Here is a 22,134-nt window from a genome sequence, read left to right on the forward strand (position 1 = left end):
GAAAGGCATGTGTGTCTGAACTTGGCAGAAAGCACATCTACCTGAGGAAGGAAAGCCTGCTCCAAAGATCATGGACTCACCCTTACCCTGTATTTCATTCAGCTTTGGATCGGAGCCACTGTGGATAGACAAGAGCAGACTTCTCAACCCTAAGGAATGTCAGTGTTTAGAGCTGTATAAATTTTCACTCATCTTTCATCACTGAACACCACCTCTTACCAAGCTATTAAAGCCATATTCACAAGCCCCAGAGATTTTGTGATTAATAACAGTGAAATGATTGTTATTTAATTACAGCCGCAGAGTATTAGGGCAAGTTACTATACAGTGAGTGCACCTGCAGAAAAGACCTCTCAGTATAGATCCTTTACATGACTGGAGCTATATTACTCTTCTGGCATTATTAATCTCAGGAACTTCACTGAAGGATTAATTAATAAATGTTGAAGTGGGTTTGATAAGAGGACTGATCACATGGGTGAGGTATATACTCAGTGGGTATAAATCACTTAGTACTAACTTTGCTGAAATCCATTTGTTTTACATGCAACTGCTTCTGAATAATATCCCTCAAGGTAAGTTTTTCTAGATGTACTCTATAATACAGGAATAAGGAAGAAAATGTAGGGAAAAGTTATTCAGGATAGCAGAGCAGTAGACTGAAGTACAAGTATGAAGTTTCAGATAATGGAGTATAAATATTTATGGCTGTTATATTTCTAACTTCAGTTTTTGATGAAATATTACAAGATTTTTAAATGACCTTACACCTGAGGAAGAAGATAATCAACAGCAGGTACGTGTTTGAAAGTTGATAAGTAACTGCATATTTTTTTAGCTGTAGAAAACAAACTCTGTGCTTGATTTAGGAAATTGTTTTAAATTAGAATAAACTGTAATGGCGGTTCAAAATCTCTCTGAATATTAGCACTGAGCTTTGGCTTCAGAATAATTCCTTACACACATTTTTATAATGTCAAATGCATCCAAAATTTGAAGATTTCCATGCAGCACAGTATTTGATTGGGAAAATATATGATGCTTTAGATCAGTATCAAGACCTATCAGAGTAAATGTGTGACTACAAAGTGATTTATATGCTGTGAAGTTAACTAAGACATGCAGCTGTAGACTAGCTGGATTCAGTAGAAGTAATTCCAGAATGTTAGTTAGTTTATAACAACTGTTAGATCAAGTAAGCCATGAAAATTGCAAAATAAAAAACTTTCATTGTTAAATGGACTTGCCCTGTCTATGGCAATTTGAGGAGCCTATTGACCTAAATCAGTACTGAAGTAAATATTTTTAATATTTTTAATCAGGCTCATAGAGGAGTTTGATAATGTGTGGAGCATATATAAGACCAATTTTTGATGTATTATGTGCACTTACAAGAGAAAAAAAATGTGCTGCATTAGGCACATGTATGGCCAGGCTAGAAGAGAAGGATTTTCTAACTTAATGGCATCCTACACTCATAACATTTTGCCCAATATTTTACTTAACTCACCAGGCACACCAGTCTGCTGCGTAAATTTTTCTTGCACTTGGTCAAATAAAAAATGATTGGAATTCTTCTGATGTCTATGTTCATGGTGTTGCACAGTGGTAAGTCATCATTTATTTTTACGATTATTTTGCATTTATGACAAATACTGTTTTAAGTATATGCATTTGGAAATATAGCTCTGGAAATGCACACCTACCCCTTCCTTGTTGTTCAGCACTCAAATGTACCAGAATAATTAGCAATGGAGCAGTTATAAAACATTTTTTTTCCTCAGGACATGTAGTGAAGGAAGAAACTCAATCAAGAAACAAAATTTAGTGGGGCTAATAAGTATAAACAAAAAAAAAAAATCCATCTTAACTTCTGCTTACATTTGGTCATCACCTGAGCTCCTTAGAATCCCAAAAATTGCAGAAATATATATTCTACTCATGAAAGAACTGTATTACATAAATTCTCCAAACCATTAAGTAGGTCCTTGCATTCAGCTAAAGTTTTCTTTGAATTTTTATTTAGACTATATTCTTTTTTTAATTTTTTTTCTGCATGTAACTGTTTACATTTAGTTGTCCTATGATGAATGAGATTTCAATGATCCAGTGACAGGGGCAGGCAACATTTCAGATTTCCCTACACTGTATGTGGAAGTCATAATGAGTAACGATGTGCCATTGAAGAGAAGTATTTTTAGAGCATTCCTGGTTGTTCCATGAGGTTATTTTTGAAGTGAAAAGAAGGTTGAACATCTTGGCATACACAAAATTCTGCACTGACCTACTCCATGCCATTTCATCTCTTATAAAGAATCACATGCATTGCTAGCCAGTAAATAGTCTAATACAAGATACATTTGGAAATTATATTAATGAAACTGAGCATTGAATCTCCTAACATATGGACAGAAATCAGTAAGGATATCAGCATATTCCCACTTCACTGATAGGGAATGCCAAGGCAGCAATATATATTGATAATAACCAGTATACTCAGAAATATCTGTATACTCAGAGATTTTTTTTGATATAGCAAAGACATTTTCTCCCAAGGCTTTTTGGATACGCCACAGGTTTTTTAATGCTTTCCTCCATCTGAGCACAGTCAAAGCATAAAGATTTTAAATGCTGCCCTAGGCCAGCTGGGGCTTCAGGAAGCATTATTGATTTAGACTTATGTGGGAACCACTTTGCTCATCTTTACTTTGAGACTGAAACAAACAGTAGCACGCAAACAACTATCTACATGAGGAGCTAATGGGATTTCCCTTGAAGATATCAAATAGGTTGGATTTGTTCTGACATTTCCTAAGACAGTCAATGTTTGTGCTCCCCAGATATTATAATTACTGCATTCATGCCCTATATAATGGCATTTTAATTAGACATGACTGCAAAAACGATCAGAGACATGGTTATTTTTTTTATGAGCTTTGTTGGGATAACACTTATGAAAAGCATTCTCAGCATAGCAACATTGCAGACACAGCCCTTGCATCTAAATAGTGAAAAAATTCTGACACAGCTGGAAATCCCAAGGGCCGATGTACCACACAAGTCTCCTCAGGACACATGCCAAGGAATTTAGCAGGTTGTAGAGAGAGGTGAGTGAAGCTGACTCTCAGGGTGTTCTGCAATTTAAAAGGCTGATTTTTGTAGCACAGTTTTTTACTGGCTAGGCAGGGAATGAGGCAGGAACATTAGGCCCCAGAAAGCGTGATAGAAAAATAATAAGAAAGAATTATTGATTCAGAAAGTATTTTCTTACTGTCCCTACATCAAAATTTAAATAAATTAAGCAATCTTGTTAGTAAATACTGGTCGTTGATGTTGACTCTCTGACAACTACAAATACCGTTTTTAGCAATGAAAGCTTTAGAAAAACTAAATGCTTTTTGAACAGTTGACCCTGTGGTAGAGATGTTTCTCAAGGGGAGCTTCAGATATCTGAGTAATTGAGTGTGTGCAAATTAAGTTTGCTGAGTATTACACGCAAATGAAGGGTACTAGAAGAATCACATCTCCCAGCATCTCTGTAACGTGACTTTATAAACTTTTTTCTCTGTTTCATTCAAGTTGATAGAATTTTCATGCTTTCCAAAACATTGCTGAAACGGCCTAATGATCAACAGATAGACATCAGCAGACACTCCGTTTGAGGCATGGAAGTGTGCAGTGTTTCAAAATCCGACTCTACACACACTAAATGGAACATGACTTCAGGATAAGATGTTTGTCACTGTACAGGAAACGCTGGCTTTAAGTCAAAAAACAAAGGGAAGCTTTTCTTTAGTAAGCATGACTTACTGCGTATATAAATATACAGTATTAAATGCTATTCATTTGTTCAGCACTTTATTCTTCTTGAGTTTGAATTCCTTCTGCCTGTCAAGCTTTCAATAGACTTGTTCCAGTTCTGTGATGCCAGGAGGCCTTTTCTATTCTGAGGAAAACAGTGTCTTCCTCTCTGTCTCTTCCATTTTGTTGGAATGAGGGACGTTTTTTGCTGGTTTTCTTTTCATCTGAAAGATTTTAATTGAGGCAAAGACATTCGGGGAGACCATAACAGTAAAGGGAAGTACCTTTTCCTACCTCCTACAACCCCATACTTACATTCTGCCACCAAACTTAATAAATGTATTTCTGGAAGCATGGTGACTATGTCCAAGGATACTTTGTTCATTCCAAAATAGTTGTGATAAACTCCTGAGAAGGTCCTATAATAAAATCTTAGAAAAATCTTCCCGAATTCTTTGCTAAGCATCACATTAAGTCTTACATCTAAAATATCTTCCCTCTCCTACAGCTCTGTTTATTGCAGAAAATTCAACAGATTAGCAAGATAACTGTCAGATCTTCCCCAGAGTCTTTTGCAGAAAATGCCTGTTATTCTGAGAGATAAGCTGTGCCATGATTTCAAATTTACTTGTTTTCTTCAATCTTTAGATCCTTGAGACAGCAAAAACCCTTGACAATATCTGTAATCAAATGTCTAGTTGAAATAAATTGAAAATAACACATTTTCTCCTAAAAATGTGCAGAAGATACGAAGAAGGGAAGTATGCAGGATGGACAAGAACAAGCACTAAATCAGGATATGACAAACAGAAAAAAAAAAGTGTGGAAACGGTGAAGTGGCACCTTCAAAAGGAAAAAAAAAAGGTTGCTAACTTCAGGAAAAAAATAGCCACAGGAAGAGAGCATAGGCAATGAGAACTCAGCTAAACTAATCTGAAGCTTCACCTCTTAAGATCATGGCTGTCTTTTCTATGTTTAGCAAACATCATTTTTGGGGGGATAGATTATCAGCCCAACCTGTTGACTAACTGAACAGCAAAGGTTTGAAAAAGGTGGAGGCTAAACTAAGCTGTGAATCCTGATGTGTCCTGTTGAAACAGCAAAGGGAAACGTATCTAACACAGAAGATATCTCACTATCTATAGAGTAACATTCTGGGAGATGTATTTAATGCTACAGAGAAGTGAAATCAGCTGCTGACCTCTCCACAACGGACATGAATCAAGCTGAGCCCCATTCACCAAACCTCGAGGGCTTCCCCTGATTTTGAATGCTGGGGTCACAGCTGGAAGGAGTTGTGTATGGATGTGCACAGAGAAAATGACAGAGGAACTGAAGAGGTCAGCTTTTAGGGGGACAGCAAGCAGGTGCAGAGAGGTTTGCACAAACGTCTTCCAACAACTGAAAAGCAAAGGGCTACAGAGTAGAAAAGAAACATCTGGGGGTGGTGCAAGTTGTTTGTAACAGTATTTTTACATGATTCTAATAATTTATCCCAGTGTGTGGTTTTGTTCAGAAGAGCAAAGGAATATGAGGATTAATACATCCTCACCAGCAGTTAAACAGAGGCTGATTATTAAGTTGAAGTCAATGAGACTTATCAGAATATTTCTGGATGTGAATTTCTGGGTGTGGATGGAAATAAGTAAGTGTTTCATTTCTTTGCTAAATCAGCTTGCTAATGTAGGAAGGTGTTCAATACGCATGCAGTGTATGCATCATAATGAAGTATATGTTATTTTGTTCTCAATTTTAAAATCTCTTTTCTTCTCAAATCTGTTTGCTGAAGTAGGTGGCCAAGATTTGGAGCCACCAGCATTTCTGCCAGAGCTTCTTAACACACCTGAAAGAATCTTGAGTAAGAACACTTTAAGCTTTACTTTCTATAGTATAGCATTGCAGTGTTGAATGACTCATACTCCAAAACATTGCAGGGAAGCATGCAGTTAGAAAATATCATGTAATTTTCATCACCAAGGGTCTTGACAACAGAAGCAAGACAAGCAACAGTCTGGGAGCCATTCTTGTCACCTACTTTTTCAAAAAATATTTTTGTTTTGTTCATCTAGACAATGCCACTTTCTTCAATGGAGTCTTTCAAAATGTGGAAAGCGTTGCATTATTTTTTGGTAAGTATGTGCTTCACTTGTACTTCAGCTGTGGAATGTGCTTTTATACATACTGAAATGGCACAGGAATTGCTGAGACTGCTGGTTTCTCAAAGATTGCTGCAATCCTAAATATTGCTTAGTGCTGAGCACTGTTCAGTGCCCCTGTGTTACTGTACTGCCTGGTTTAGGCTTTGCTTTCACACTGACGTCACCTATTTGTGACCCATGCTTGGCTAACCTCTGCTCACTGTTCTCTTTGCAGATTGTCTGGGTTCTCACTTCACCTGGCTACAGTCCATCTTCACAAACTTCCCTGCCTTGCTCAACTTTGTGAACAAAATGAAGTGTGTCAGTGGCTTTTGTCCCAGAGATTTTGAAGACTATGGCTGCTCTTGTCGGTTTGAAATGGAAGGGCTCCCTGTGGATGAAGCTGATGAGTAAGTCTTTTCCATGAGATTATCCATGACATGGTTTAGTGGGCATGGTGATGATGAGCTGATGGTTAGACTAGATGATCTTAGTGATCTTCTCTAACATTTATGATTCTACTCTGTGATCTTCTGTCTGCCTCAGCTGGCTGGTAGTGCCTTAATGCTCTGATGACCTGAAGCATAACACTTGCCTATACGACTTAAGGACAATTCTACAATTATAGAAGATTTATTTAGAGGGCAAGTCCCTCATCACTCAGCTCTGTCTAATCATCACTCATTTGCAACCCAAATGTCTGACATGACCTACAAAAAACATCTCCATCTATAGTTTGTTGGCCTTGCCCTGTGTTGAGCTAATGAGCATAGTCTTTTTGTTGGGCTGCACCCAGCACCAGTCACCACCCTTACAAAAAGTACTGGAAACAGATGAAGTTGAAATGGTCATAACTCATAGCATGTGATCATCTAGTGGTTTCTTTTTTTCCATGATTATAGTCTTCTGCACCTGCCTGTGATTCCAACAGTGCAATCCTACTAGCACAGCTGGCTTAAACTGGTTGTGAAGAATGATCAGTAATGCAATAGAGTAATTAAATGCCATACTCATCTCCTTGGCACTGCTTACCGGAGGTCTCTGAATTCTAAATAGAATTCATGAACAAAACCTCATTCATTTTTATTTGTTCTGGGGAACTATTCAGCCCAAAATTTTACTCCTGTGCTAAAAGTTTGAGGGTCTGTTAGTAAGATAGACAGGAGAATGTCAACCCGAGCTTCTCCATGGATTTACAGCCTTATCAAATGCTAGTATTGGGAATCTGAGTAATACACCAGCAAGATAGGCACATAGTGGACGCTAATGGAAATGTTGGCATCTGAGCTGATTTAGGCATCAAAAGAATCAGGCTACATCTAAGTATGACTTCTAGTGGTGGTTATAGAGTTAGGTAAATCTTACTGTGAATATCTACATACATGAGATGATACACTGGAGCATCGGGGTACAGAGGAGATCAGTATAGCTCAATGGCTCTTTCAACTACCATGCACTGGGAACAGAAATATCCAAAGTCCAACCTGGGCTTCAGAGAGATTATGCTCCAGATTCTGACTGAGTTAGTGAAAAAAAAATTAGCAGCAAGACAGGGCAAGCAAATGGCTATTCATGCTATTCACATTTGCCACTAGGAGGTGGGAAAAGAAATTCAAAGGCAATCAAGACACACGCATGTCATAATTACAAAAAAAATAAAATACTTTCCAACAACACAGTGAGAGAATTCTTCAAATGAAGGCAGAAATGGCTCAGAAAGTGCTGACGCCTATAGCTAAACAGAAGTTAATCCATCCACTTTCCAATATAGGATGCCTAAGAAAATAAAAATCTAACTCTACTGCTGGAAAAAAGCCATGGGAATTCTCATGAGTAGTTTTCTGAATAAACACGATGACATTCTAAAATGAGAGCTCTAGGCAGTTGAGTGCACTGGTACCCAAAGAGCTGAGCATCTAGGCTTTTGCTTCACTCATCTTCATCTTAATGCAGGGCAGCGCAAACACAGAAAGAGCACAGAGGTGTTAGCAGTCTCATAGTGAAACTTCCCTATGAGAATGGCAACACCACCGGAGTTTGCAGTAGATGCTGACTGATTGCCTTGCCACTGACACAGGTATCCTCTTCATTCAAGAGATCATCCAAAAAGGAGGCTATTACATGCCTTTCTGAGAGTTGGTTCTCACAGCTCTGCATTTTTTTCCCCACTAATTTCCATTCTTAGAAACTAGTTTTGCAAATCTTGGATTTGACACTGCAATTGCCATTCAATGAAAAGGGATTAACATCTCATTATAGGTATTTCTTTAGGACATTAGATTTTGCCCACAAATCAAACCTTTCTTGATTTCCCAAAGTATCTAACTTGCATATCCACATTAAGAGTGTTCTGCCTTCTTGATCCATGGGGAGAAACGTATTTAGTGGACAAGCCATGTCTTACAATGCCCTGTCTGCAAAGGGGGCATTATTTTCTGATTAAGTTGCCTTAAGAGTAGAGTGACAATGATACTCTAATAAAAAAGGAACTTTACATCATTTGTATTAGATTTATTTTCCAACTGGAGGAGTTTCCAGGTGCTTGTAGTGAAATAAACCTCAGGCATTATTGATGTGGGACTTGACATCTTTCATCAGTTACACATTTAAAATTGTTTTCCCGTAGTTACAAACTTCAGCCTCACCTCTGGAAAAAGCACTGGTGGCACTGAGAAACCATCATGGCCTGTCTCTTGGATGCTGTTTGCTCCCACCTTTGTTTGGTACCCTTCTGCAGTCACCTCAACCAAGTTACAACGGGGAGCAAGACCACAAAGAGATACTGAAATCCAACAAAATGGGCTTTGAGATATTATCAGAATACGAATTTCTTGGATTTTTATTTTTTTAATGTTTCCTGGGAAATCAAACACACAAAGAGAAACATAAAATGAAAGCCACCTGTGTCTCTATCTAAAAAAAAGGAGGCCCATCTATCAGCTGTCCACCTCACACAGCACCTTCCCACATTTAAACACTGCCTGTGGGGATGATGCTATTTATGAGTTCTTATCTGCTGCTTGCAGCCTGAGCAAACCTCATCACTGATGTTTTTCATTGAGTCAGAAGTTCAATCGTGGTTAGGCCTTGGACTTCTTCCTTAATTGTTAGGAAAATTAAATATTTTAGCAATTAACTATTAATGTATTAAGTGATTAAATATTAAATACTTGCTAAATTTAGGAAGTGAGAAAGTGACTGCATAGCCTAGGAGTGAGCCTGCAGTGCATATGCAGGACTGTGGCTGATGTATAAAACATGTTTATTATATCCTTAACAAAAAATCCTCCAGTAAGCTCCTCACATCATGAGTCACAAGTTAACCTGTTCTGGCAACACACTGTTTGTTGGATGGTAATGTTTTCTTTGCATTTGACAGAGACAAGACTGCTATCAGTGCAATAACAGACCCATGTTGTGAGTCCATTTTACTGACATGACAATGTTTCAATCTAAATCTAACAGCAAACTCTTGCTTACTTTATGTGACAGTTTTACACACAGTAAATGGTGATTGAATGTCTTACTGGTGTTTCATTTACATCTGCCGGTGCACACAGATTCTGCTACAATACGGAAACAGACAGCTTGCTCAAAAGAAGAGGGAATTGATGAATACATTATTTCATTTGAATTTTCATTGCTGCTGACATCTGAAGCAGCCATACAGATGTTTGGGGTTTGCATGACAACAGGACAATGCAAGGTTCCTACTGCCTGAGTAGCGTTGTGGCACAAGAACACTGCTTTACTCAGGCTTGAGAAACACATTATGTCCCCTTTCCATTCTGGTTGCTGCACTGAGGAGGAAGAACAAGTATCATTTACTGTGATTCTATGGTAACATCACATATATTTATAGAGTCAGAGTGAGACACAGCGGTTCACAAGATACTGCAGAAACATTTACTGTCTAAGAGTGCTGGGTGCAGCACAGTTCAATACAGCTGTATTGGGTCAGTTTATATCAGGGCCGAATCTAAGAACTGATCTGAGGGACTTGGTTTGGCAGTGATCTGTGGGTGATGTTCAGGCAATGGGAGTGCATTTCTTATTGAAATTGCCTGTAAGGTCCTTGCCCCTCAGGTTCTGCAGCAGGGGTGGAATGCAAGCATGATCTCCCATGACTTGAAGACCTGCTGCCATCACTGAGCTTTGCATCCAAGTGTAATTATTCCACCAGACTAATTCAGAGAAAAGTGATGCTCAGCCTTTCTTTTGTCTGTGGACTACACAAGGATCCTTTTTCTCCTTTGGCACCTTTTCATTCTTGTATAGGAATAAGAATTGCAGTCTGATCTTGAACAGAAAGGAAGACATACTGTCTGAACTTTGTGCTATTTCATGTTTTAAAGATGCTGTTTTCAGCACCGCAAATGCTATGAGGAAGCAATGGAGATGGAGTGCACATGGGACCCATCAAAAATTTCTACAGACGTCACCTGCTCTGCAGAAAACCTGACCTGTGGTAAGATTAACCTGTCACAAGAACAGAATTCTGGAGTTCTTAGTGGCCTACCTACCATAAGTCATATATAAGTTAAGGAGAAACCACCTCCACATGTGGATTCTCGAGGAATTAAATATTCCACTCAAGGATGAATGTGAATAAGAGTGCACAGAGGTATGAAGGTCCAGCTTGGCAGGAGAATGGAAGTCCTATAGTTAGAAACTTGTCAGGGCTCCTCTAACAGGCAGCCTCCTGATGCGGTTTCCAGACTTCTGTGACTTTGCAGGACCACTGAGTATTGCCTGAAATATCTCCATGTGAATGGAATGGAGATGATGCTGGGGAATTACTTGAAAAGTAATGTACTTTCTGAAGCTCCAAGGCTTGATTTTCATGTAATTTGAGGGATTCAATTCTGTGCTTTCAGGGTCCCATACATTCAGATAGAACTGTATCACTAGCAGGCAGAAATCTTGCTGTTGTAACAGGAGCTTAGCAAGTGTGGAGTACCCCCAGTCAATTTTAATGTCACTTTTCACCCAGTGTTGGCTTCCAAGGAAATACTATGCTTGAGAACATAACTGGTGGTTGCCAGCAAAGAAGAGCAGCATCCCCAAACCAAGAACTTCATAGCTTGATTTAGTACAGGACTGACCCAATTTCCACTTCTTGTTTCAAATGGAAGCCAGTTTTTCTTTCTGGGTCAGTCCATAAAGATTCATGCACATCTGAACCCAAACAGTGTTTCTTTAGCTCTTTCCATACTTAATCAGAAAATGTCTTGTTCAAACTGAAATAAGAGAGGAAAGCAAAATGAATAGATATTGAATGTTGAATATGGAAAAACTGTGTAAGAACTCTGAAAGATCAATATTTTTGAAAGCTCTGAAAGGTAAACGGATTGGAAGTGGGAACACAGTATTTTTGTAGAGAAACTCATTCCTTTTATAAAATGCAAAACATATCCTCTGAAAGACTTGGCTTGTGGACTGTGACTTCCTGGGGATAGGTGGAATATTTTACACTCAATATCAGATGGCGTAAGCTTTCCGTGGAAAAATTAGATGCAGCAAAGCTCTGCTCTGAGATTCTCACTGCTCTATAGAAAGAACCAGGCTCTAGCAGCCCATTGCCAGCTCTGACAAATTACAAACTCTGTGGGATTACAAAACTGGAATGAATTCAACCTGAAAAACCATGGTTTAAGCATGCATGCTCTAATGAAGACATAAATCTTACAGGTAGGAAAAGTGAAGTAGGGGAAAAAAGATATTTCAATAGCACCTTGTTTGGATTTTTGTTTAATTTGCAGAAAATGGGGATCCCTGTGAACAGTTCCTCTGCACCTGCGACAAAGATGCCATTGAGTGTTTTGGGAATGCTCATATTAACTCTTCCCTGAATGGCCTGGATGTCTCCTCCTGTCCATCTCTGGTTACAGGTAACAATCCAGATCAGACTGACTGCCCCTCCTGCCAGGTTTTCTTTTAGCATTGAGTCTGATCTAAGATGAATGGAGCAGTAGCTGAGTAGCTTCCTGCACTAAATCTGGCAGTCTGTCCTATTCTCCACTTACTCCTACTTAAATGAAAACCAAGATAGAAGAAGGCAGGCTAATTGTTGTCCTGGAGCATGGCCAGGAGAAGTTACTGAGCTGGTGAGGAGCTGGAGCACCTGCTGAAAAGAGGTGTCTCACTGTTCTCCTCTTCTTTGTGGAGTTGTGCAGAGATGAAGGAGCCAGACTCCTTTTGGAGGGGCATGGGGACAGGACAAGGGGTAAGAGATGTAGCTGCAACAGAGAAAGTCCAGTTAGACATGGGGATTTATTTGTTTTTGTTTGTTTGTTTGGTTGGTTTTCAGGAGGCACCTGAATGACTGGGTGCTGCTTAGGATAATTAGGAACTTACTGAGGTCACTCACAGTGTGCTCTGGTGGCCAAGAAGGCCAATGGTGTCTTGAAGTGTATTAAAGGTTTGTGGCCAGCAGGTTAAGGGAGGTGATCCTCCCCCTCTACTCTGCCCTGGTGAGGCCACATCTGGTGTACTGTGTCCATTTCTGGGCTCCTCAGTTTAAAACTGGCAGAGAACAGAGAAAGCCCACAGAGATGATAAGGGGTCTGGAGCATTTATCTTCTGGGAGACCTGGGTCTGTTCATCGTGGAGAAGAGGAGGCTGAAAGTAGATCTTATCGACACTCATATATATCTAAAAGATAGGTTTCAAATGGATGAGGCCAAGCTCTTTTCAGTGGACAGAATAAGGGGCAATGGGCACAGAGCACTGGCACAGACTGCCCAGAGAGGTGGTGGAATCTCCTTCTCTGTAGATATTCAGAAGCCACCCAGACACTTTCGTGTGCACCGTGCCCTAGGGAACCTGCTGTAGTAGGGGGTTGGACTTGATGACTTTCAGAGGTCCTTTCCAGCTCCTACAATTCTCTCTGTTTCTATGACTCAAACTCCAAAGCTGGGTCAGATGTGAAAAAGCACTGCTAGTTTTTCTGATCCCTTCACTGATATTGGCACACCTCAGTGCTAAGAACAGATACATGAATTCAGAGCTCTGCACGTGTATATCCCTTCATAAAGAGGCCAAGAGAGAAGAAATTGCCTTAGCAAAATTTGTGTCAGTGCCAGCAAAATGTTTTGTGTAAGCCAGTAATCTTTCACTGGGATCAGGTGGGTCTAATACAGATATGGCAGCTCCAACACATTACAAATAAAGGGGAAATTGTTATGTGCTAACAGGAAAATCATGCTGTTTTTACCTCAGCTGATAAAGAGAGATTCCACCATAGCTCACTGAATACCTCCACCAAATTAGGCTCCTGGTAATACTTATTTCAGGAAAATATTGAAATCCTTTGAATGAATCATTTGTATTTGTCATTTGCTCAGGTAATTACCTTTCTGTGTAGCTGTTCTGTCCAGTTCAAGCTGTAGAAAAAAAGCAAAAAGCATAGCAAGGATGTCAGATAAATTTCTAGGAAAAGTAATTTGGCAGATGCTTTATTACAGAGAAAATTTGAATATTTTCCTAAACCTTTGCCTTAATAGGAATAAATGCAATGAACTCTTGATTTGTTGTACTATCGAGTTTAAATGTTGACTTTAATCTACAGACTTCAGTGTGTAAGAGAGATTTCTCCTTTTCAGAAACAACCAGCAAGAGAGAGCTGACAACACTCCACACAGGGGGTATGTCCTTACCTCTGTGATTTTTTGACTGAAATATATTGAATCAAGAAGAATGTCTGCATTGAGAAAAATAACATGAGCATTTTGGAAGATATGAATTTCTTTTTTTTTAGAAGCAAAGGCAATTTTTAGCAAGATATCAAAATATGAAAGGAAGAGAACGAACCAAAGTACTGCTTTTGTGACCAGCCATTACTGAGAAGCTCAGGATAATTTCAGCCAAATGACTCATTTTTCAAAGGAATTGAAAAGAGAAACTGAATCTCATTTAGAAATAATGCAAGAAGAAACAAACTGAAAGCATTTTAAAAATATTTTCAGATCAGTCCTTTGCTACTTGCATGGACATTTTGAGCTCAGCTTCAGCAAAGTGCTTAGGCTGAAACATTTGAGTTTACCTCTAAACATTAATTCTTATCCTTAAGGAATACTTACAGAATGCTTATTGTTTATCAGTTTTCTAGTTTAGATTGAAACAATGATAGAGACTGATGGCTTTTTATTAATTACAGTATATATTGCTGAGTAGGATTTGGTATTTGTGGTCAGTAAGTGCTAAGGAAGAATTCTAATATTTAAATTAACTACCTATAATTAGGTTAATATTTACTAAATTTTATTATATTTATATAAAAACCCAATGAAAAGTACAATAGTGATAATATTTGGAAATAAGTTTTGTTCTGCTGCTCTGGCCATGTTACACCAAGCTCCTATCTATGAGCATCCTAAGCCATGATTCTCTTTGGAGGAAAAATGCTTTTCTTTTTGCAGAGTTCTTTCATCATGGGATTGAGAAAACAGAGGCTGTGACAGCATCTGTGGAAGAAGGTTTGTAACTTACAGTGCAAGAAGTGCTGTTTTCAGCTCCCAAAAGCTGGAAGAATAAAATACAAGAACAAGCTGTTTGCTTACAGCCCTTCTAAGAAAACTGCTATAAAAGTAGATATGTTTTGGTGATCCAATTCAAGACCAAATGAGAATGTGCTTCAGCTTGCATGCTCCATGTGCTTAACCACTGTTTATTCAAAATTTCCCAAGGACTGAGACTGAGAACTCTGGAACAAAACCTTTTTTCACCAAAACAGACCTTCTAGGAAAGAGAAGTTGTGGCAGGGGAGTCTGGCAGTCCATTGAACATTTGTTGTTTTCAAAGAGATATTTAATTATTTGAGATGAAGCTGTAGTTGTGTGCAGTATTTACATACCTGTATTAATCTTCTACATCCCCCAAAACAGTCACTTGTGCCCTCTGAACAGAAACAGTTTATTATAATGCTCAAAATATGTCTGTGGATAAAAGTCAGTATACAAAATTTTAGAAAGATGAAATTGCAGCACAGATAACTTATCCAGACAAACTGTGAAGGTGGTGGAGTTATCGTCCCTGAAGAAGTTCAAGAAATGTGTAGATGTAGCACTGAGGGATGTGGTTTAGTGCGCCTGGTGGTGATGGGTTGATGGTTGGACCAGATGATCCTAGTGGTCTTTTCCAACCTTAATGATTCCATGAAATATTTGGAGAACCACTTCAATTGAATTAGTTGTCTCCCCATTTATACCCCAAAAGCTTCACCACTGGCTGCTGTGAGAACATATTAAGCCTAAACATGACACTACTCCAAAATTCATTTGACAGCACAAAAATTCTTTCTTATATCACACCATCCTAACAATACACAAAAAGATGCAGAGATGAATTTTGGGATCGTCTGATCACTCTGCTAATGAAAATGCTTCTGATAAATGAACATCAGTGCATGAAGTAAAGCAATAAATTAGAGATTAAGGAAGGGTTCAGTTGGTAGCTTCCCATTCATGTTTTACTTTCAACACAGTCAAACACATGTTTTTGTAAGGAATATGGCATCTGCTCTGTGCACAATAGTAAGATTTTACACCTAGTTCTCTTCACTGTAGTCTGTCAAGTGGAAAGACTATTTATGTTTCTTCTTTATAGCACCTCATCTGAATGTAGTAATGAGGTTAGTTTCTGAGCATCACTGTCTGTAACAATTAATGTTGTGCATAGAGAATCAGGAAAATCTGCAGACATGGGTCTTTCCTCCTCTGCTCAAGAAGCTATTCTCTTGGCTTCGAGTTAAGTGACTGAGAGGACTTGGAGGTCCTTATGGGTCCCTTCCAACTTGGGGTATTCTATCAGTCTGTAACTTCTCATAAGATCCTGTGCTGCCAACTTGTCTGAGTTTACATTTTCTGTCTTCAACAGCGATTTCCTCTGAGCCCAGTGAGATGGCCCTGGGGACTTCCAGCGCTGGAGGTAAGAGCCCAGATGTACTTTTGCTGGTGAATCAGACCCTTCTGACTCCAGGTGATAGCAGGCTTTAGTTTATTAAGCTTTATTGCTGGGATTTCTGAGTAATACCTGTAGTTCTGCTGACCTGCACATCCTTGAGCAACCACTTTCTTTCTCCTAATTACCCTCTTTAAAAAGCAAGGCTAATAGTGATGTTTGGTTAAGCTTTATAATGCTCTCCATAAAAGCCAGTCTAGACATGCACTGCAGAAATGCAGAAGATACTTCACTGCCAGATGCTCTGCTTTGTGTCCAGCTGTTACAAGAGACCAACGAGGTATGACTTGGTCTTCTCCCACTCTGTCAGTGAAAGGTCAGTGGTTCTGGGCTTTTCGTTGCCTTTGGCACAACAATTCTTTATCTAAAAGCATCACAGTTAAGATTCTGTGCATGGTGATGACTGGGCTGCTGTGGAATTGGAGCTAGATAGGAGTCAGATCACAGATATTATTTGAGGATTATTTGCTATTAATTGCCTCCAGCCACTCATTTTGCATGCCGTATGCAAGTATGTGAGAAAACCTCTTCCCATCAGGTTTTCTGATACGATGGTTGATCCTTTAAATTACTTTCATAGGATTTGCTGCCCAAAGGGTTCATTTTTATTTTACTTCCTCCTTTAATATACAGAATATCAAGGAACTCTTTCCCAGGCTAAAAGTTATTTCACATTTTTGCCATTACCATTTCTATGAGAACATTCAAGTCAGTAGCTACAGCTAAAAGCAAGTGGAGTACCATAGCAGACTTGAAATTACCAATGACACCTTTATGTGAAAATGATCATTTACGAAGAATTAAATGCATCAAAAAATGTGAAGTGAGTCTGAATAAAGAGAGAAGGAAGGAACCATTTTTTGACTCAGATCACAGTTTGGGTAACATTCATGTTTTCCACCTCAATCCAGAAATAAGACATTGCTATGATAAACTCTGCTCAGAAATCTTCTCCTCCATTAACTTGAATGTATCAGAAAATGTGCATGTTGTGTTGGAGGTCTGCATGGCTGCTAGAAGATTATCTGTGATATCTGTTCTTAGCAAACAGCAGAATATTCCAAACTCCAGTTATATTATCTGCACCTGGCAAGAATCACTTTCATTTCAATACATCACTGCCAAACAGAGTGACATAAAACATGCACCTTGCTGAGCTGTGAGACTGGCATGTTGCTATTCATCCTGCAGCCTTTCATGGTCTTACTTCTGTTTTTAGCAGTGCTTTCATTCTTTTTATCCATTCTCTTATGCTAAGACAGGTTATTTCCAATGCATGCCAAAAACAGAACTTCAGAGGATTGAACTTAATGAATTTGAGTGGAATCCAATTAATTAGTTCACTCCAGAAATTTAAAAGGATAGGCTCTCAAAACATGGAAACTATGCACACAGTCCCTTTGAAAATGAAGCATTTTATTTCTTAAATGCAATATCCTTTGCATTGATATTTAAAAAAAAAGAAGCCATTTGAAAACACTGTTTTCATTTTCAAGTTAGCTTATATGAAAAGAGAAAGGCAGAAAAAAGAAAAAAAAGAAAAAAGAAAAAAAAGAAAAGCAATATCCAAATTCATCAAACATTCCCAGCCAATGATGAAGTTTCAGATAACAAAAAAAAAAAATTGGCAAAAAAAGAAAAAAATTAGTTTCTAGAATGAAGAACTTCTTTAAAATGGCACATTTTTCAACTCATTTTCCCCTTGGTATTTCCTTGTGTCTGTAAAGAAGTAAATCCCATATTTGCTCAGCTCTGCATCATTCAAGCAATATCCCTATTGTTGCTGTTATTTTTGGTACCCTTTCGTAAACTGACACTGTGTTTTTTAGCAGTTTACTCAGATGATGGCATCTTATCCTTCTTATCCCTCCTCTCTCAGTCTGGCCAACTAATCAGCACCCAGCCTTATTTTTAGTACTTGGCACAGCTTTGTACCTTGGTACGTGACATATAAATTTAAGGACAAACAAACAAAATGAGCAGAACACCTACCAGTTACATTGGTTGTATTTAACTAGCTCCATTTTCTTCTAAAAGACAAGATATGTGAACAAATGACCAGTGCGGATGCTCTTTGCTTTGCTAATCCTCATCTTGAATGGCTTTTCTCTATGGCCATCAATTCACAGCAGTTCTGCCCCCAGATATTACTCTGACCTACTATCTGAAATGAAAATCTTGATATTTACTGCTCCATATCTTCTGCTTTCCTCTTTCTGCTGATTCAGAGAAGGACAGATTTAGAGGAGCTGAGGTCCCAGCAGGAGAGATATCCACCTCTCCAGGCTCCTTCCAGGCAGATATTAACTCGGCAGAAGTCAGAATTATCCCCACTGAGTTTATTCCTGCGGACACATCTGCAAGGACAAAAGAGAAAGGCAAGTACAGCCTGCACTAACTCCACTGTAATTTGTAGCGCTCCCTCTTGCTGTTCGTGGCTGTTGGGATTCAGTGCTTCTCACCAACATGCAGAACAGCAAATTTTCCTCCCTAAATCTGGCTAGACTGTGGCTAAATCTGGCTAAATCTGGCTAGGATGCAGAGTGTTCAGTACCAGCAGTGGGAGTTCATTTTCAAATATTGCCTAGGGAAGTTGAATTTACCACTAATGAACAGACTTCCAATCATTATCTAAACAGATGTTGGAAGACTGCAAGAAGATTGGTTTTGGTTCAGAGCATGCCCTTTGGGACACATTACTGATAGAGTTTATCCTATGTTTGCAAGTCTAATCTTTACAAGTCTGATCTGTGCATGTGTAATCTCCAGAGGCAATTCCTACAAGAGGTGGCCTGGGCACACCTTCCCCCAGACCAACTCTGGAGCTGTCACTGTCTGTTAGGGGATCCAAAGGACCCGCAGAAAAAGGTAATTTTTAAAATTTTTCTAGTGATATGTAATTAGTGAAGTACTGGAACAGGTTGCCCAGAGAGGCAGTAGATATCTCCATCCCTGGAGACACTCAAGGTCAGGCTGGAGAGGGCTCTGAGCAACCTGCTCTAGCTGTAGGTGTCCCTGTTGGACTAGAGGACCTCTAAAGGTCTCTTCCAACTCAAACATTTTCTATGATTTTATGATTTCATGAAAATTTCAACTTTCCAGTCTGAGAGAGTGACAGACAGGACTCCAGAATCCAGAATCTTTCCTTTGAGGAAAGCAGAACTGTTACTGATTGGTCTGTCATGGCAGCCAAGCTCTCTTAGAACTATTTTGTGAATAAACCATGAATAAATCATGTACATGCCTTAGTCTGAGCACAACTTATTGCTCGGTGGAAGATATATCAAATTAAACATTTGAAAGCTTGTAAAAATTTTTTTGTTGTTTCACACTTAATCATTGTCCAGTATGTAAGAACAAGAGGTTTGGGCTGTATTTTCTGAGTTAGCTAAGAGAGAAGCTGCTGACTTCCTATTTCTTCTCTCAGCTAGGTTTGAACATTCTTGAAAAAAAAAATTTAAATATGAAAGGTTAAAGGGGGTTGCAATGTACTGTCTGCAATCCTATTTGACTTGCATTTTAGATATTCATAGGGATTTCTCTCTTTATTGAGTATCTTCTCCCACTTCTCTTGCTGTCTTCCTTAGTGCTATAATAAAAGTCGGAGGTCAGTGGCTGGGGCAATGACTTAGAAATAATGAGAGTCTTCAACTGTTGAGAACGTGGTATGTCAAACAGTTGTTTTATTTTTTACTTTATAGTATGTGAACGATTAACATTTCTACAAGAGAGAGGAAATGGAAGAGAGAAGAGAGAGCTGCCCCAGCTGGGAGAAATGTTGTTCTGTTTAACTGAGAGATGTCCAGAGGAATTTGAGTCTTACGGTTGCTACTGTGGCAAGGAAGGAAGAGGGCATCCTATTGATGCTCTGGACAGGTGTGGGCTCTTCTGTAATCTGCCATTAGTTGTAGGTAGTAAGAGTACTTACAACCAGCCAAGCCTGGTGTTTGCTTCTTAGTTGTCCTTAATGATCTTAAGGGCCTTTTCCAACCAAAAGTATTTCATGATTCTATGGTATTCATAGTCAGACCATGCTTAATATAATCCAAACCCATCACCCAAACCAAGGAAATCTCCCTAAAAGCAGTTCATTTTCAAACAAAATTGTTCCTTGAGTGGAAATCATTACAGCTGGAGCCATATCGAGTCCAAGCACGGCTCTGAGTGCACAGCACACAGAATTTTCCTGCACTTTTACACAAGTAAGACTACCCGTGCATGATAAAAACAGACATTGAAGCTAGTCAGTGCACTGGGTAATGATGTGTGGTTTTCAGATTCTCAGCCAACAGTATCTGAACACCTCAAGCTACTGCTACTTCACAGATCTTGAAGAAATGAACAAGGAATTAGGAAAGGACTGCAAAAGTAAATACAGGTGTTTTTTGCTATTTTTGACTTTACGGAAAAGATTTTTCCACGAAATAAAAACAATATTTTCGGTTGTAATAGATACTGAAAAAGAAATGGATAAAATAAATTGTGAATATTGTGTGATGTAAGAAAAAGAAATACTTTTCAGTTAGCCCTGCTCTTTATTTTAGGTGCTGCTTCTCTCATCAATGCTGTGTGGAACAAGTTAAGAAACTTGGATGTCCTGCAGAAAGAAGTTCACAATCTGAAGTTGTGTGCTTTGATCATACTCCAAAATGTAGGTTTGAGTTATAGACATTACTCATCTTTTCATACTCAGCATATGAAATTATTACATGCTGAATACAACCATGCCTATAGCATGGTACAGAATGGAGACAGAATTTGATTGCAAAATGTCCTCAATAGCTACGCCTAAACCAGGTTTTTGTCCTAGCTGAGATCACGGTTATTACGTCACTGTGCTTGATGTGACCAGGTCAGGATAAGAATTGCATTCGGACATTTTTGACAGGAGACAAAGAACAGCTGTTGTTGCTTTTATTTGCACAAGTCCACCTAACGTCAGCCACAGCTCCAGGCACTCAACACCTTGGCAGCAGGTATATTTAAGTGGTTAAAGGTGAATTTGGAAGCTAAAATTCAAGGAAAAATTGGTAATTTTAGTCAAGATCTCATTTAGCACTGACAAATTACACATCACTAGCTGTAACTGCTCTTAAATATTCATTTTAAAATTTCTCTTTAAGGTATTGGTTGGAGCTTGTGTGAAAAACTCCTATGTGCTTGTGACCAGACAGCAGCCGAGTGCATGGCCTCTGCTTTCTTCAATGAAAGCCTTAAGTTTCCACATGCTCAAGCATGCCAAGAGGAGAAAACCTCGTGTCGAGGTGGCCCTTATGAATGGCCTTCAGTCAGCACAGAACCAGGGGCCGGGACCTCCAGCTCTGAGGAGAGCAGCGAGGAGGAAGATTCCCTGCGGAGAAGAGCATGGAGAGAGACGCGCCGTCCTCCTGGGAAGCCCAGGGGCGGGCAGCACAGGGGCAGATAGTTAGCTATGGCCACCTGTGTGAGAAATGGCACTGGGAATTTCACAGCCAGCCTCGTGTACCTTACTCCTTTTTGTCACTCTGCAATTGCAACTGCCTTACTTTTCCAGCAATAGACTAGATAGTGAATGTTAAGATGCATAACTTCCTTTCATAGGGAAGTCACTGCAGACCGCCTATGCAGGCCAGCTATTACTGGAAATAACTGACAGCACTCTGCACAACTTCATTTGATTTCTGATCAAAACTCTGATTTTTGTTCTGATCAAAGATTGATTTTTGTTAATCATGTAACTAGTTCAGACCAGATCTTGCTAATGGTGACTGCATATTTCAGCTTTTTAATTAAATTGATCTGCAATTACTCCAACTCGTTCTGCACATTCTTCCTTTATAGAGCAAAGCAGGAAACACCCAGAAGAAAAGCTACAGTAGTTACATGCAAATGCATTCCTTCTTCCCTAACTGAAAGTTCCAACCCAGCGTTTCTGCTGGTCAGACAGGTCAGGGTAGAAAAAAAGAGTATTTCATGTCCCAAAGTTATGTATTATGTAGTTATCTCCAGTTCTCAGAGATTTAAGGATTATAGAATCATAGAATTGTTTGAGCTGGAAGGGAAGGGACCCTTAAAGGTAATCTGTTTCAACTCTCCTGCACTGAACAGGGAGGGACACCTACAGCTAGAGTAGGTTGCTTAGTGTCCTGTCCAGCCTCACCTTGAAAATCTCCAGGGTGGATGCAGCATCCACCACCTCTCTGGGATCATCTAAAACTAATGCACAGTACCTAATACAGAGCTAGAATAACGTTGG

The 22,134-nt window shown here is 39.2% G+C and overlaps 1 protein-coding gene across 1 annotated transcript; it reads left to right on the top strand.

Moving 5' to 3' along the window:
* Positions 1–1,562: 1,562 nt before the first annotated feature.
* On the top strand, positions 1,563–21,324 carry OC90 (otoconin 90). The gene is made up of 14 exons (XM_042808816.1): positions 1,563–1,608; positions 5,591–5,659; positions 5,871–5,930; positions 6,175–6,349; positions 10,295–10,407; positions 11,702–11,830; positions 13,544–13,585; positions 14,360–14,416; positions 15,816–15,866; positions 18,128–18,277; positions 18,669–18,767; positions 19,601–19,775; positions 20,444–20,550; positions 21,023–21,324. Exons 1-14 carry the CDS (start codon positions 1,563–1,565, stop codon positions 21,322–21,324), a joined length of 1,575 nt encoding a protein of 524 aa, XP_042664750.1.
* Positions 21,325–22,134: the final 810 nt, after the last annotated feature.

The sequence above is a fragment of the Centrocercus urophasianus genome, unplaced genomic scaffold, assembly GCF_019232065.1.
Source record: "Centrocercus urophasianus isolate 14NV4802_14NV808 unplaced genomic scaffold, USGS_Curo_1.0 seq_11, whole genome shotgun sequence".
In the NCBI taxonomy this organism is placed as follows: domain Eukaryota; kingdom Metazoa; phylum Chordata; class Aves; order Galliformes; family Phasianidae; genus Centrocercus; species Centrocercus urophasianus.